Source organism: Prionailurus viverrinus, chromosome F1 (assembly GCF_022837055.1).
Source record: "Prionailurus viverrinus isolate Anna chromosome F1, UM_Priviv_1.0, whole genome shotgun sequence".
Lineage (NCBI taxonomy): Eukaryota > Metazoa > Chordata > Mammalia > Carnivora > Felidae > Prionailurus > Prionailurus viverrinus.
The window spans coordinates 56,260,021-56,276,529 of NC_062577.1; the positions used below are offsets into that span (position 1 = coordinate 56,260,021).

The following is a 16,509-nucleotide window of genomic DNA, read 5'->3' on the forward strand; positions in this document are numbered from 1 at the left end:
TGAGTTCAGTTTGCTGTCAAAAGAGCAGGAAATTGCACTTTGCTGCTCTGTACTCTCTGTGGTTAATGTTACCAAAGATGCCAAGTGAGAAAGTGGCAATGGGGCAGGGGAGGGACCGTCAAGACCCCTAAATGGCAGATGCTCACACATATTTATCAGATAGCCACTGCAAAAGATCACAGAATTCTAACTAATCAATCTAGCAGTGACCTGATCATCAAAACTCAAAGGCTGGAGTGGAACCCCCCCCCCCCCAAACCTCAAAGGTGACTTCACCTGACATTTCCCCTAATTTGGAGAGAATTTCGTTGGTAGAAGAGGGGGTGACGACTGGGCACGCCGATGACCGGGGCTCTTTGGGTTCCTTGCTAATTCTCTCCGCTTCACCCTGAGAACACAGAATGTTTTCCCTTCCTCATCTTTCTTTCCCCATATAAAAACATGTGTTTCTTTCCAAATCACGTTACATACACAAGGTACCAGAGGTAAGAGATGCTTGAACCTGAGTTGAGGAAAAAAGACACACCCCCAAATGAGTTTCATTTATATAATGAAAATAAATTTTTACACAATCAACAGAAACACATCAAGTTTGTTTTGTTTTGTTTTTTGCGAAAAATATTTTTAAATAAATTTTTGTCTTTTTTTTTTTTTTTTTTTACATTCTGATATACATATGTAACAAGGTTTATGGCACTGTAACCAGAATCAAATCCAAAAAATTATGATAATAATAATAATAATAATAAAGGAAAAAAGGTGGGGAGGAAAGTAACTGATTTTTATTGAATTCCTTTCTATCTCCAAGCTGGCAAATTTACACTATTTGCCTATTATTTGGCTGTCAGCTCTCACTGGTTTGCACACTCAAAACCCCATATTATTGCACGAGAAGCCAGTAAAGGCTTATGGTAACATGGTCAGTCCCTTGCTATTTCAAAAAATCTCTTAAACCCAAGAGGGGGGGAAAAATAATCCAGAGTATGAAACACACAAAATCAACAGTATCTTTTGTCTCTTTAAAGAATGTGAAGGGTTCTTAGACCACTTAAGTTGCCCTGATTTTTCTCTTTGCACCAGTGAGCACGCCTGGGCTTGGTTTGATTGGGTGTTTGTTTTCTGCGTGGGTGACCCAGACAGATGTCGGGCCTTTGTGATTCGATGTCTTTTTCTGCCGCTTGCTTTTGGTTCTTTTTAATTTGTTGCAATTGTAGTAGTATCTTCGGTCTATGAACCTGCACAGACTATTTAATCATAAACTCTACAAATAGCTTAAAAGGAAAAGGGGGAAGAAACAGCTTTTATTATATTTTTATTGTTGGCTTAAAAAAATTACTCCTTTAGCCTCCCTGCTTCGTCAGTTCACGGGAAGTAAATCTCAATGGGCATCAAAAGTTAAATTCTTCTCACACTTGTTAAAAATAAAGAGTTTTTAAACAAGTTTTGTTTCCATTCACAAACGTTACCCCCATCTAAAAAAAAAAAAATGAGAAAGAAAGAAAGAAAAAGAGAAAAAGACAGAATCCAACCTCCTTTCTCTTCGTCTCCTAGTGGAGAACAGTAATCTTTTCCATCCAGGCCTCTGTCACACCACCGTTTCCACACCCATCAGCTTTGGCGTAAGGATCCGTGGTGTTACACCATTGTTCAGGTCTTCCTCAAACTCCAGTAACTGCCCCATGAAGTTAAGGTTTGGGGAAATAATTGGCCGTTTGCCTTTGACAAACTTATAAGCGTCAGTCATGGTCATCCGAGTGTGCTTCATCAAGTACGCGATGACGATGGTGGCAGACCGGGACACCCCCGCCTGGCAATGGATGAGAAGCCCCTTCCCACACTGGTGAGCTTCCTCTGGGAAAAGGGAGGGAGGCGACAGGTGCAGGAAAGAAGGGAGAGATGGGAAAAGAGAGATTAGCTTTTATCCAGACGTGACAAGGCTATATTTTGTCGAGAAAAGAATAAATTCCAGCGGTTTTAGAGCTCAGTTATAATTTGCTAGTTAACTGTGTGTGTTTATGGCACAACCTCCAGAACTGACTGACAGCAATATGAACGTGAATAAGATGCCACACGTCTACACTTAAAGAGAGAACGAGTGGCTCAGCGGGTTAAGGGTCCGACTCCGGCTCGGGTTATGACTTCACAGTTCGTGGGTTCCAGCCCCACGCTGGATTCTGCACTGACGGTATGAAGCCTGCTTGGGATTCTCTCTCTTGCTCTCCCTCTGCCCCTCCCTCACTTGTGCGTGCTCTCTCTCTCTCTCTCGGAATAAATACGTAAACTTAAAAAACAATAAATAAATAAAGAGAGGACGAGGTAAAAGAATCATTTAAAGGAACCGTCCACATCACAGGTAGTGACAACCTACTTACAGCCAGAGTCACAACACAGCTAACTTGCCCGTGAAGCAAGCCACTGATGAAGGAGACCCTTTGGATCAAGGATGCTAATTCCGATCTCAAGGTTGTGTCGCTTTTCGACACTAGTGTTGTTAACAATGGCCGTCCCAGCTGTGACAGAGAGGAAAAAAAAAAAAAAAAGCCCTGCATTTCTTTCTTTCTATTATAGGATTGATCTGTAGGAACTGGTGTTAAATCGGTGAGGGTTTCCATCCTGCTAAACTCCGAGGCCAAAGAAACAAAACGCAACGAGAAAGTTGCTAGGTGAGGCTTCTTACCAGAAAAGTCTATTGTTGCAAATGCAGCTAAAGAGTCGCAGTGCTCGGGCACAGGGGGCATCACCTACGTGTGACTGTCCAATCCCTCCCCGCATCCATGTATGCTGTTCCAACATGGCGATGGGGAGCAAGATGGAGGAATTCTAGTGATGGTCCAGGACCCAGAACGATTGAAAGAAGCAATACTTTGTAAGTTTTCAGGTATATTAGAAGCTCGGGAGAATAGCTTTGTGGGCACTGCCTACATGGATTCTTAATGACAATTCTAGACCAAAAGGCATCCCAAAGAAAGTTTCTCTGAAGGGATATCAATTAGATGAGGAGTAGGGGAGGGGTGCAAACAGGAGTGATCTAACTTATACCGCTTTTTTTTTAAAAAAAAAAGTTTATTTATTTATGCAAGTAATCTCTACACCTGACATAGGGCTCGAACTCATAACCCCTAGACCAAGAGTGGCATGGTCTTCTGATTGAGCCAGCCAAGGCTCCCCTAATTTAAACCACTTCTATGGGTTACCCTCCGGCGAAAAGAAACCTCACACAAAATTCCATCTTAAACATCTATGAATGAAGCTCACTTCTCCTAGATGACGGTATCTGAAGAAAGCAGCTCCCTTTTGTAGTTCCTGCTCCTCAGCACACGCTATTTATTCACCTCCACACCAAGACTGGGAAGCATGGTTGTAGGAAAATGAGATGCAAAGTGCTAGGTTTGACCACCGGTTTCACGGCACACTAGATGAACACCTTGTGTGAATCACCTAACTCCCGAGAGCCTCAATCCTCCTGTCTGCGTAATGGGAATAATACTAACTAACAAGGCTCAGGGAATCTGGGAATAATATCCCCCAATTCAGGAACAAATACATTGGCACCGTGAAACCCTAAACTCTGCTTAGTTTATATGAGACTCTCAGTGAATGTTATTATGTTTATAAAGCCTATTGTTTTCCCCAAAGCAAGACTATACAATTTCAGTTTATCTAATGATACAAGGACAAAAATGAAATTGTGTCTCTGCAGGCTGTGATGATGAGTTGTTCTTCAGGTTACATGCTAGTTGTTATTTGTTTTGTTTTCCTTCTAAAAAATCAGATAAGCCTGAATAACCTATAAGGAATGCAGGTGTTTGGATTGAAATCCTGTCGGAACAAGCATGCCTTATGCTACTCCTTAAATGGGAAACAATCTCTTAACTTCCCCCAACTGGAATTAAATCAGATAAAATTGCAGTCATAACACCATATATCAACCGGAAAGTTCCTCGTCAACTTGGTGACATACATTTCTTCCTCGGGTCTCAAGGTTTGACTCGAATATCATGAATAAAATATCTAAGACACCTTTGCATCCACAAGTGTTGCCGTTCGGGAACCAGTTGAGCAGTGGAAACACCGCCCCAGCATATTGTAGAAAGGCTCCTGCCTCAGAGTCAAGAGCCTTGCGTTCTGGTCCTTTCTTGGCCACTAAAATTCTTATAATCTTAGAGAAGTCACTTTACTTTTCTGAGTTCAGGGACCACTCAGAATTTCCTTGCAGACTGCATATTCCATGGTCCTGCATTGAAGGCACAATCGGCCAGGAAAACAGCTGGGTGATGTGGCCAGAACCGCCAAATCCACAGCAAACCTCTCAGACCCAAGCCTTTTCTTTCTGCAAAAGGATCGCCAAACATGAGTGCGTTCTTCCTGGGACAGAGGCCAGTAACAACCTGCTACAGTATTTAGGGAAAGAACTCGATCACCTTGTTGTGGTTAATGAAGGCTGGAGTCACTTGAAAAAAAATTGTTGGTTATGGGCTAGGTATTCCCCCAAATGATCATTAGAGCCTTAAAACAGTGCGAGGCTCTGGGAGCAGCAGAAGGTTCCGTTGGGATCAGGGTGAGGCTGGCGGTTACCTCCTTCTGGAGGCTAAAGTCTGCTGTGGTTAGAATTCCCCTCCTTGGGAACTGCTCAGGCTACACAACCTGATCTTTCCTACTTTAGCGGGTTTGGGGTAAGCTGTCTCACGAAACCTAGTACCATTTTGCTAACACGTTCATACGCTTCTGCTACCCCATGTCTACGAACTGAGACAAAGCAAGTCGAAGGGGAAAAAAACCAACTCATCCCTCCGCTCTCCTCCCTCTCCTCCGCACCGATGTGACACCTGAGGATGCTCGCTACAGCACCGCTTTCCTGAAGAACATTCTTCAGAAGCGGCCTTTCAGCAAATGCTACCCGTGCCTCAACCTCATGTAGAGAAGCTATACCAACTGCAAATTCATTTAACCTGGGGTGAGGGAGGTGGGGGCGAGTTTGGAGGCGGTGTCATTTTCCTCGCACTTCATTTCCCGCAAGGCGCCCACAGCCACGGTAGACCAGATGGCCATGGCAGCAGCTCTGTCCTCCTATGCCTCCCTCCCCGTTACTTCTTTTGAAATGACGTGCCGGAACCTACCGACGCGAAGCCCTACCGTCTTTTTCCTGGAGAACCACAAGGATGCGGCTTTCTGATTGACCAGATCCCGACCAAAGGGAATCACCGATTCGTTACAACCCATCCCAGGGGCTCCCATGCATTCCGTGGGCCATGACTTGGGAGAATCCTTTGGCTGGTCCAGGTGGGGGAGTCCGGGAAACACCTCTGAGCTGCCTTTTTTTTTTTTTTGCAGCCCAAGCATCAACCTTGGACTCGCTATCGAAGCGAAAGCTGGAGGGGGAAAGGAAGGCTGAAGGTGAGCCGCCCCCGCGGGAGATAGTTACCAATGAACTCGAAGGCCTCTTCGAAGTACTGCCGCAGGTTCTGCTTATTGCTGTCGGTGGCCGGCAGCCGCTTGTAGTTGAACAGGCCTTTCTCGTAGTGGTAGAGGGGCAGGTGAGTGGTGACGTTGATGACGTAGCCTATGTTCAGCCGCTGCATCGTGTCCAGGTCCTGAGCGTCCTGCTCGTTGCCGAGGAACAGGAAAGGCAGGATGGGCGTCAGCTCCGAGTTCTCGATGTCAGGGGTGGTGGGGAGAGACTGAGGTAGCACGCTGGACGCTGCAGACGCGCCGCCCCCCACCTCCCGGCACTCCTGGAGCTGGAGGGAGTTGTCACAGAGGTTTTCATGGTTCTGCTTAAAACTGCTAAGTCCACCTGGAGCAGACACACAGAAGGTGAGAGTGACCACTTCTAGAACTTCGGAGCCGGCGGAAAGACGGTGCCACCGTCCCCCCCACCCCGGGAAATAAACTATGCTTTGCTGCCTAGGCACCTCTTAGAAAATAAAATCGGACCCCAAGTGCCAGCCCAGGGGCATCCCCAGTGGCTCAGCCGGTTGGGTGTCAGACTCTTGATTTGGGCTTGGGTCACGATCTCACGGTTCGTGGGTTCAAGCCCCCCACTGGGCTCTGCACTGACAGTGGGGAGCCTGCTTGGGATTCTCTCTCTCCTCCCTCTCTCTGTCCCTTCCCCGCCCATGTTCTCTCCCTCTCTCTCTCAAAATAAATAAACTTGAGAGAGAGAGAGAGAGAGACAACAATGCGAGTCCTTTTGGAGATCCAGGACAAGCTTCAGATGATCCCACAGAAGGCAGTACTTTGGAAATGTGCTCTTTCTACAAACTGTGGCATGTTCCCCTGGAAAGAGTTCCGTGCAGCATCAGGCAATTTTATCAGCAGCAGATTTGATCTGCTTCAAAGAGCCATATGCTCAGTGGCCTACATAGAACCTTGTACTTCGAGAGCCAGGGAAAGCATGGCCGACCTCCCCGGGCACTGGAGGCACGTGCCTTGCACTCTTCCATAAGCTTACCTCACCCAGAATGAGAAGTTTGCTCCCAACGCGGCAAAGTGGCTATGAACAGGGACCTTGGAAGGCCCGGATTCCCTTGGCTATCGTCCCAGTAACACAACTTCTTGGCTCTGTGACTTAGGCAAGTTAATTTCTCTCTCTGTGCCTCGGTTCCCTATCTGCAAGCTGAGGGTAACGGCATCTACCCCTGAGCGTGACTGGGGATCTGGAATGAATGCACACGGGCAAAGTGTGCAAACATCCCCATCAACAACTGCAGCGTCACTTATGGGAATGTATCTTAAGAAAATCACCTAACCAAACATATCCAGCTAGATGTGGCAAGACGTTGACCACAGCATTATTGTTTTATAGGAAAGGCCAAGAACCAAAACAAACTACAAAAAAAAAAGGAAAAGTTAATATATTCATCCCAGGGAATGTGACGTAGCCATTGAAAGTTGTGAAAGGGATCTGAAAACAAAGAAAATGTTTCTGTTTAACGTTAAGCGAAACAGATCCAATCCAAAACATTCACCATACACGTGATAAAAAGCTAAAGGACCATGCAAAAAAGAATTTGAGTTAGGAAATTTATGGATCGCAGAGTAGCGTTTAAGTTTTTCCTGTAATATTTGTTAGATACATCGCACACATGGTTAAGCCCCAAGGATTGTTACGACAGTCGAATCACATGATATACGTGTAAGGGCTATGAAACCTGAGTTGATATGATTACCGCCGTGTGGGCTCCCATTCTAATCAAACAACCAGATACCCTGGCCTTCCTTTTAAAAGGAGGGGGAAGTTAGAGACCTCCTAGAAGCTGAAAGCCTCCGGAACATGACATTTATGCCTCCTGATACAGGCCTTACATCTGTCTTGATAGTTTCAGGAGATAAGGCAGGAAACACAAAGCGTGAACAGGATACCGTTGTGTTGAAATAAACACAGGAAGTCTATCTGTCCTCTAGTTTCTGAACCTAACATATGCCCTCCTCCATTTCAAGTCTCATCTTTGGCAACTAGGGCAGGGCTCTCCAGGCCACAACCTAGACAGTCTCAGGTTGTTCCTGCCCCAAACACACACAGCCAGGCGTGACAACAGGCCAAGTCATATTTTCATCAAGGCCCAGCGATGACGCAAAGATCATTCAAAGAGGGTAATATTATGGTCATTTCATTCATCTGTAAGTGTCAAAACCTATCTTTGCTTTTCAAAAAGAAAAACAGGAGCTCTATGTTCATTTTGGTGGATTTCTAGAATTAAACTCTGCCCTTACATATTATTGGCGTACTCTGCTACGAAATCATGATTAAAAAGTTTGGGCTCTAAGAGATTATTTGTCAACTAGACAGAGGAGATGGAAAGCCAGAAAGACTTCACTGGTGACAACTTAAAAAAAAAAAAAAAAAAAGCAAATTGAAATCACCCACTGTTACCATCACAAATGCCACGAAAGAGACTTTAAAGAGTTATTTTAAACTCCGCTTAGCTTTGCCTCCATAAAATCCAAGTAAATGATTTACACTGATTCTGTGATGGGAACCTAATTCACTTTGTTTTTCCCCTTGAGAAAAAGGCAGTCGTTACACTTTTTCATCTAAGATGAGAGGAAAGAGCCAAATAAACTCAAAAGAAGTCTCGAAGGGGTGGGGAGGGGACTTTTCTCTGTTCTTATTTAGGGTTCTCAAGCTGTAATTTGTCTTAAAAGCGGCTAGTTTAAAAAAAAAAAAAAACGCATGCCAAAAAAGAAAAAAAAAAAAAAACCCACACACAGAAAAAAAAAGCACCGTACAGCTTTTTAAAATTCTGTCTCTATACCTCCTTTCCCAATGACATCAGCTGGAGGCTCCCCACCTGCCCAGTTGCCATAGCAGTTACACAAAGACATACAATGACATCAGTTGGCATGATATCAGCTCTTTGAGTACAAACAATACAAGAAGAACTACTTTGTTTAAGGCCTTTGGTGCAACTGTGTTCTGGAGAGCCAATGATGTAATGCTAACAGGTGGCATGGGCCTTGCATTTGCCTAATGGGGGAAAAAAACCCATGGGGGAGGGGAGGAGGGAATGTGAGACAGACAGACACAGAAGGCTCCGACTCACAGGGGGTGCTCACGTGCAAAACTACGTGTGTGTTGCATGTTGCAGCCATGTGGGGACTCCGTTCATAGAATATTGGAAAACGACGAGGCTAGAAAAGGAAATCCCACGGGCTCAAATACATTAGTTGGACAAGGGAATTCTCATGGAGGGGCACGAAGAAATCGCCTCCTGTTCACTCGTCAGTCTGCTGAGCAGCTTCAGCATCAGTCCCCCTACGGGTCATGCACATCCGCAGTTACACAACTCTCCTGGGAGGGAGCTTCAGGCAAAATGAATGGGTCGAATCTCACCGTGGTGGTTCTTCAGACAGATGTCTGCGGGGAGGATGGTTTTTCTGCTCTTAGGGAATTGGAATTGGGAGCCGGGGAAGGAGGAGAGGGAAGACTAAGGCTGATATGGTTTTCTCTTCCAACCACCTTCCCCGGACGCTACGCTACCATGTATCACTAGAGGCTGAACTGCCTGATCACCTAGGGAGGAGCTTTGATTCCATCCTGTTGGTCCTTCACTACGTAAGAACATTACAGCAGGATAACTGACAAGCAAAGTAGAGACAAAGTGGCTGGTGGTTAAGAGCAGTTGGTAGAGGCAGACAGACCCAGGGTGTGATGTTGATTCTGCCCCATCAGAGCAGTGAGTCTTGATGCAAATCACTGCCCCTCATTAAGTTTCGGCTTACTGATCTGTAAAGTGAACGTAATGTCACCTGCCCGCAGGGCTGTGGTCTGAGCAGCCTCGGTAAGCATGTTGATATATAGCCAGGCATCTGATACGTAATGTCTTCTTACCCCACAATTATTACCCTCCTTGTCCTTATCTCCCTTTGATCATCTACACTGCACTTCGCGAGAACTCTAAGTGCCATGCGTGGTCGGTCCTCAGGCCGGCCGCCTTGGGTCTGAGCGCCAGCACCGCCAACACTAGCTTCCGGACCCCGAGCAAATTTCTTTCCCCCAGATAGACAACAGGGGCAATAAGAGTACCTCACACTACTGTTTTGAGGATTAAACTGCTTAGTAAAAATAAAGGGCTTGAAAACAACTATCCATGGTGAGCACTTTTCTACTTCTATTACTTTGGGAAACTACCATTTTAAAGGTCTTTAAAAAAAAATTTTTTTTTACATTTTTTAAAAGTTTATTCATTTTTGAGAGACAGAGCACTAGTGGGGGGTGGGGGAGCAGAGAGAGAGAGGGGACACTGAATCCGAAGCAGGCTCCAGGCTCTGAGGTGTCAGCACAGAGCCCGACGCGGGGCTCGAACCCACGAACTGCGAGATCATGACCTGAGCCGAGGTTGGACTCTTACCCGACCCAGGCACCCAGGTGCCACCTCCCCCAAATTTCTTAATATAAAGATCCTACTGGGATGAGCACTGGGTGTTATAGGTAGCCAATTTGACAATAAATTATAATAAATTAAAAAAAAAAAAAAGAAGACCCTAAACAACGATCAGGAAGCTAATATTGCAGAACGTTTCCTTTTAAATTTTTACTTCAAAAGAACCAGGGACAAACATATCTGAGCAGTTTTAACACTGAAATAATATACTTTTATCATAAGGAAAACAAATAGCTCCCTATCCTGCCTAAACAAATATATCTGATTTCATTTGTTGGCCCTAGCTTTCCCAATAACGACTGCATAGTTTTTGACTTCCTGTTTTGTTTTATTTTATTTTTTTCCAGAGGCGGATGGTGTTTTCAATAAAAGTGCTCTACACCCATCCCTGCCCCCACCCCCCACGCCTCCCCAGTCCCCACCGGGCTGAGCGATCTTGACCTTCTTACGCACACAATTGCTTGCAGTTACCGTGCAAATATTTTCCAGGCAGGAGCACCATTGCTGGGGGCAAACATTTCAAACCTTATCGGCAAAACTAGGTTCTCTGCCAAAATGAGCATGGTCAGCACTTTGATTCCGAATGGCAACAACCAAGCATACCCAACCCCTAGAGAAAAATATGTAGGAATACAGGTCGCCTTGGTTTCCCCCAACAGCAAGGCGACCGTCCCGCTGAAGCAACGGATCCCAGCGTGAATGGGGAACCTCCCGGCAGATTTGTTTCAGTTCCCGTTGCCGTGTTGACCATTGCCGTCCTAGAAACAGAGGAGCCTTCTGTAATGTGATTCAGAAGGAGGGCTCTGGGCGGCAAATTAAAGAACCACATCCAAATGCAGAATCTACAAGCAAGAGATTTCCGTATTCTGGGGACGGACAGCACTTTCGCGCACACGCTTTTTTTCGTTTCATGCTAGGCCGGAAAGTGAGCACTTTCCAGAAATTGAAGGAAAACCCTCACTGAAGGTCAGCAGATGGAATTAGCCCCCAAAGGACGGCGGAGGGGGATGAAAATGGAGCTCTTCTCGAAGAGTGACAGCATGCTGATCACTCCTTTTTGTTGTCTACTTTTCCTTACTGGGTGATGAGTCTTTTAAAGCAAACTGGTGCTCTGATGACCGTGGTTAAGAACACAGACTCTGGAGCCAGGCTGCTTGGGTTTAAACCTCTGGCTGCCATCACTAGCTAGCTATGTTACCTTGGGCAAGTTACGTAACGTCCCTGCCCCTCGGTGTCCACATCCACGTAGTTAGCTCTAGTATCTATCTCATAGGTCTCTTCATATGGATACGATGCTATATGAGTTAGATATTACGACAAATGAGAAAGATATCGGTGTACAATGGGCCCTAACGGATCCTATTTTGGGGGTCCTCCAAGGAAACTGCAGTATATCGAAGCAGACTCTCCAGATTCTATACACACAAGGATCCTTGTGGAAGAAACAAAGCTTGGAGAAACCAGAGTGGATGTCAGGCTTCTAGCACTGAAACTCTCATAGAGCGGGAGTCACAGTCAATTCATACTTTTCGAGGCACAGAATTACCCACCCTCACAGCGGAAATATTGGGGATGCCAGCTAGAACCACTGAGGTTACTGTCCCTGGCTTGTTTCACATGAAACAGTCTTCATAGTCCACAGACACAACTGAGGATTTCATAGTAGGAATGATTTCAAGTTCAATGCCAGGTGGTGTCACCTACGCTGTCATATGATCCTGTCCCCAGGCAACGTGGCGAGGCTCTCTTAGAGAGGATGAGTCAAGTGAGAGCACTGTGTCACTAGGTGGACGAGGACACAAAGGGATTAAGAAACACTTTCGTTACCCAGGGAAGAGAGAGACTTAGGAGGTTGGGTCCAGCAGCCATGGTGGCCGGGACCACGAGTCAGAGATGAGTCTCCCTAGGATCTCTACAATCCTATCACATCATCGCCTACGTGTGAAATGTCCCAGTGTGAAAAAAAAAAACCACAACACATATACAAGAGGTACGTTAAGCTTAAAATTCTTAACAAATCAGTATCTTGACGCCAACTGAGTACATATTGATTATTTGGGTAAATACCGTTAAGTGTTCCAGAAAGATAGATACATGTTGCCTCACGGGTTTTTGTTTTTATCTGTTTGTTTATTGTCTGATCTCTTTGGTAGGAGATACACGTTATCTACAGATAGATCTTAAAACCCAGCTCTAGAAGGCCATCTGTGATATATAAGGCAGAGGGGCAAAGCTTTGCCTTGATTCAGAAAAATGACTCTGTCGTGTGCCAGCTGTGGGGCTTTGTGAACGTTACTGGGTGCTCCTGGATGAGTTTTCCATAAGTATAAATCTGGAATACTTCTGTTCAGGTGGGTGGTAGGGATTCAGTGAAATTGTATGTAAAACATCCATCCTGGTATCTTTAAGAAGGTATTCAAACCCTGTGGCTATTTGGAGAAGAACTGTCAGCGGGGGACAAAGATGAGGAGCACTTCCGGTGGGGGGGGGAGACATTGGGGGGCTTTCCTTGCTCTAGAGCTGTCGTAGGTTTAGCTGGAGGGGGGACCTTGAAGAAAGGTACGCGGAGGCAATCGGAGACCATCTTCCAGCGCCAGTCCCAAGGGAAAGGGTGCTGGAAGATGCCACCGGGCTGCCGGCCTGCAGCTCTGCTCTTGTAAAGGTCAGGTTCAGTGCTGTTGGGTCCCAGCTTAGACAAACGTAGGAGGAAGTGGCGTGCAGAACGGGGGCGGGTCTTGTGGTTGGTGGTCTCCATTGGAAACTTCATTATATTTAGTTATTCATGTTCTAAGATTTCAATAGAATGGGAGGGGGAGATATATAGGGTTGTGAAACAGGCATAAAATACATGCATTTCTGGCAAATTTTCTGGAGATATATACACACACACACACACACACACACGTATATGTACATATATACACATGTATAATCTACCGGCAAGACATTGCTTGTACAGTCATTATAACTCGGGTAATTTACTCATTTGTGTACCCCTCAGATGACATGCCATTGCTCCCAGCAAAACAGCCTGGTAGATTATAAAGTCTAGCATTCTGCAAATAAGCTAATACTTGACTATAATATATACCAAGAACGAAATTCCACTTTTGCTCCTTCCTAATCTTTGTATAATTGGCAACGAGCTCTTAGCTTCATTTTTATCTCTAGATACTTCTGTATATAATTCGCTTGGGGGCTCTTCTTTCTTATGTTTTAAGACACGCTGCTCTCTTGTTTGATTGATAAAATCTTTGTAATGTCCTCAACAGAAAGAACTTTTAATAAATCCCTGCCTAAATATTTACCTCAAAAAAAGTGAACGGAGTCGGAAAGATCCGATGACTGAGGAACTGCGACTTCCAACAACTGAAGAGGAAGGGGCGCCTGGGTGGCTCAGTCCGTTAAGCGTCTGACTTCAGCTCAGGTCAGGATCTCACGGTTCGTGAGTTCGAGCCCCACGTCGGGCTCTGTGCTGGCAGCCCGGAGCCTGGGGCCCGCTTCGGATTCCGTGTCCCCCCTCTCTCTGTGCCCCTCCCTTGCTCACACTTTGTCTCTCTCAAATATAAACATTAAATTTTTTTTTTTTAAACGTTGAAGATGAAGCTTTGGTTGCACACCTTCCAAGAAACGCTGATCCCGGCATGTTTCCGTCCAAGTTGAAAAGATTCTCCCTGTGTCCCCAGCACCCCACACCGTCCAGCTCGGAAGTGGCCTCTGGTGTAGACACGTGCCCTCGCTCCAGAACCGGTCGGAAAAGGGCTGGGGATTCCACTTCAGCCCGCTGAAGTCACTCAAATGCACCAAAGGGGCACCTTCTCATGTCCCCTTCCTACCACCCCCAACTTTAAGGCTTTCACGGGTACCCAGAGATCAGGATACCACCAGTCTCATTTGTGTGTGCTTGAATACCGCGAGCAGCTGGTTTGGGAGGCCGCTTCCCAAGTTTGTAAATACAGCCTGTTTCTTTAAATCTGTTACCTCATTTATTTACATTAGAACAGAAAGCACTGCCAGAAGCAACAGCTGATGACAGTCATGTAATTTTCCACAAAGACAACAATTAAACAGCTTTGTGTTATTTTAGCGAGCAGATGACTTTTCTGAGTGAGTGGGAATCAAACTAGGATTTCAGACTTCCCACAGCCGGGACCTCCCTCAGGTATCTGCCAGGGTCCCTGGGACTGGAAGGAAGACCAAGCTTTGGGTCCCTCTCCCTCACAGCCAGCTCTCTCTCTCCCTCTCTCTCCCCTCTCCCTGTCTCTGCCTCCCTCCCTACCTCCTCCCTCTCTCAGAAACCCGACAGGAGAACAGGGGAAGGAAACAGGAGAGGGAGAGGTTCTACCCAGAACTGGTTTCTGCTTGGACTGCCAATGAATCCACAGAATAGTTTTGAAACCGATTTTTATCTTTATTATGTTTTAAAACTTTATTTATTTCTTTTGAGAAAGAGGGCAAGCCCGTGGGAGAGGGGCAGAGAGAGAGAGAGAGAGAGAGGGAGAGAGAGAGAATCCCAGGCAGGGTCTGCACTGGCAGCACAGAGCCCGATGCAGGGCTCGAACTCATGAATCGTGAGATCATGACCTGAGCTGAAGTCAAGAGTCAGACGCTCAACCGACTGAGCCACCCAGGCGCCCCTGAAACCTATTTTTAAAGAATCCAGGGTAAGGGTGGGAAAAGTGGTCAGGCCCCCTTACCCCTACCCCCACATAGCGAGGCCCTGTTAATGGAGAACCCCACCTTCACACTCACTCTCCCCATTCTGTCGGAAGAACCATCTGGAAGGCAGGGGTGGGCATCATTGACTCCTAGGGGTCGATCCCTTTGCCTGAGGGGCTGGGAGAAGCCTTCTGTTCACCCTTCAGCCTGGTCTGGACTGGTCTGAGCAGCCATGCCGGATGGGTCCAGGTGCCCGCCCTGGCACCATGGGAAGACCAGCCTGTGGAATCTCATGTTCATGGGGAGTTCGCCTGCCTCTACATCGAGCTTCACTCCCACTAACAAAAATGCCAATGAAAGAGAGTGAAAGTGATTGTCTTCTTTTCATGACAGGGCTTTGGAAGCCAATCAAGTGAATAGCTTTCCACGAAGAAGTGTGGCTATCGGGGCACCTGTCTGTTGAGCCCGGTCTGTTGAGCGTCCGTCCGAGATGGGCTTAGTTCATGACCTCGTGGTTTGTGAGTTCGAGCCCCGCGTTGGGCTCCTGGCTGACAGTGGGGAGCCTGCTTGGGATATTCTCTCTCCCTCTCTCTCTGCCCCTCCCCCCCCTTGATCGCCGCGCCTGTGTGCTCCCTCTCTCAAAATAATAAATAACTAAACCTAAAAGAAAAAAGAACTGTGCCTATCAAAATACAGGCTGGGTATATGGAGGGAAATGCACAGGAAGGAGGACAGCCAAGTTCGAGCCCCATGTCCCCGGAAACTTGCAAGTTCAGATTCCCTTCTCGTTTCTCTGACCGTCCAGCCCTGAACTGTGTCAAAGCCTCAGCACAGACCAACCGGTTCCCAGGGAGAAAGGCGCATCACAAACACTCAGCTCAAGTCTCTGGATTGTTCTAAACAGACACACCAGAGATATTACGTACGTTTCACTTTTATAATCTCTTTTATCTAAGAGCAAGCCCTCCCAAACATTTGGGGATTGGAGAGACGTGCCACAGATGCCCCTTCCCTCTCTCCATCTCTCTCCCTGCCCACAGGTCAGGGTCCAGTGAGAAGAGATGGAGGATAAACATTAAAACACACAAGGAAAAAGGTAATGATTAATTATGACGAGGGCATGGGGCGCCCTCCAGTTGCCGGGTGCTAGGAGAGGGAACTATTAGACGGGGTCCAGGGAGGGCCTCTCTGGGGATGAGAAGGCATTAGCTGGTTTGGGAAAGGGGAAGAGGGGAGGGGGCCCAGAAGGGCAGACGAGGCAGGGAGAACCACACCATCAGCAAGGGCAGGACATTTGCTAGGTCTGCGGTGACTCAAGGGAGCCCAATGTTTAAAGCCTAATGACCAGGTGGAGGGAGGGGGGGAGGGAGTGACCAGTGGAGGTCAAAGAAGTCTGCAGAGGGCCTCTTAGGGACATTCAGCAGCGAGGATTTTATTCTAAGTTCAGTGGGAAGCTCTTGAATGTTCAGAAGTCCGTAATAGGGGATTAATATGTGTTTGAAAAGAAAAGGGGATCAAAAGAGAAAGGGAAAAAAATTAATTTACCAGATGGTGCAATTTACCTATACTCTAAAACCTGGGCCCAAATCATGACTTCCCGTTCCCAAACTACATCTTTTGCACCTACCGTGGATTGAATTGTGTCCCCTACCCCACCCCACAAATTCACATGCTGAAGCCCGACCCCCCAGCATGGTGGTATTTGGAGATGGGGCCTTTGAGGGATAATTCGGTTTAGAGGAGGTTATGGAGGTGCCGTCCTCATGATGAGATTAATGCTCTTGTAAGAAGGGGCACCGGAGAGCTTGGTGACTCTCTTGTGACCACTGAGGACACAGCGAGCATCTGCAAGCCAGGAAAAGAGGACCCTCACCAGAAGCTGACCATCCTGGCCCCCAGATCTCAGACCTCCAGCCTCTAGCACCGTAAGAAAATACACTTCTGTTGTTTAAGTGACTCTGTCTGT

At 46.6% G+C, this 16,509-nt stretch overlaps 1 protein-coding gene across 1 annotated transcript in view; it reads right to left on the minus strand.

The window, feature by feature from the left end:
- Window positions 1–1,272: 1,272 nt before the first annotated feature.
- DUSP10 (dual specificity phosphatase 10) overlaps window positions 1,273–16,509 on the minus strand; it is a 38,191-nt gene continuing 22,954 nt past the window's right edge. Inside the window, exons 3-4 of the mRNA XM_047841449.1 lie at window positions 5,423–5,794; window positions 1,273–1,851 (exon numbers count right to left, since the gene is read on the minus strand). Coding sequence (XP_047697405.1) covers window positions 1,586–1,851; window positions 5,423–5,794 — 638 coding nt within the window. The 3' untranslated portion in view covers window positions 1,273–1,585. The remainder of the gene's footprint in view (window positions 1,852–5,422; window positions 5,795–16,509) is intronic.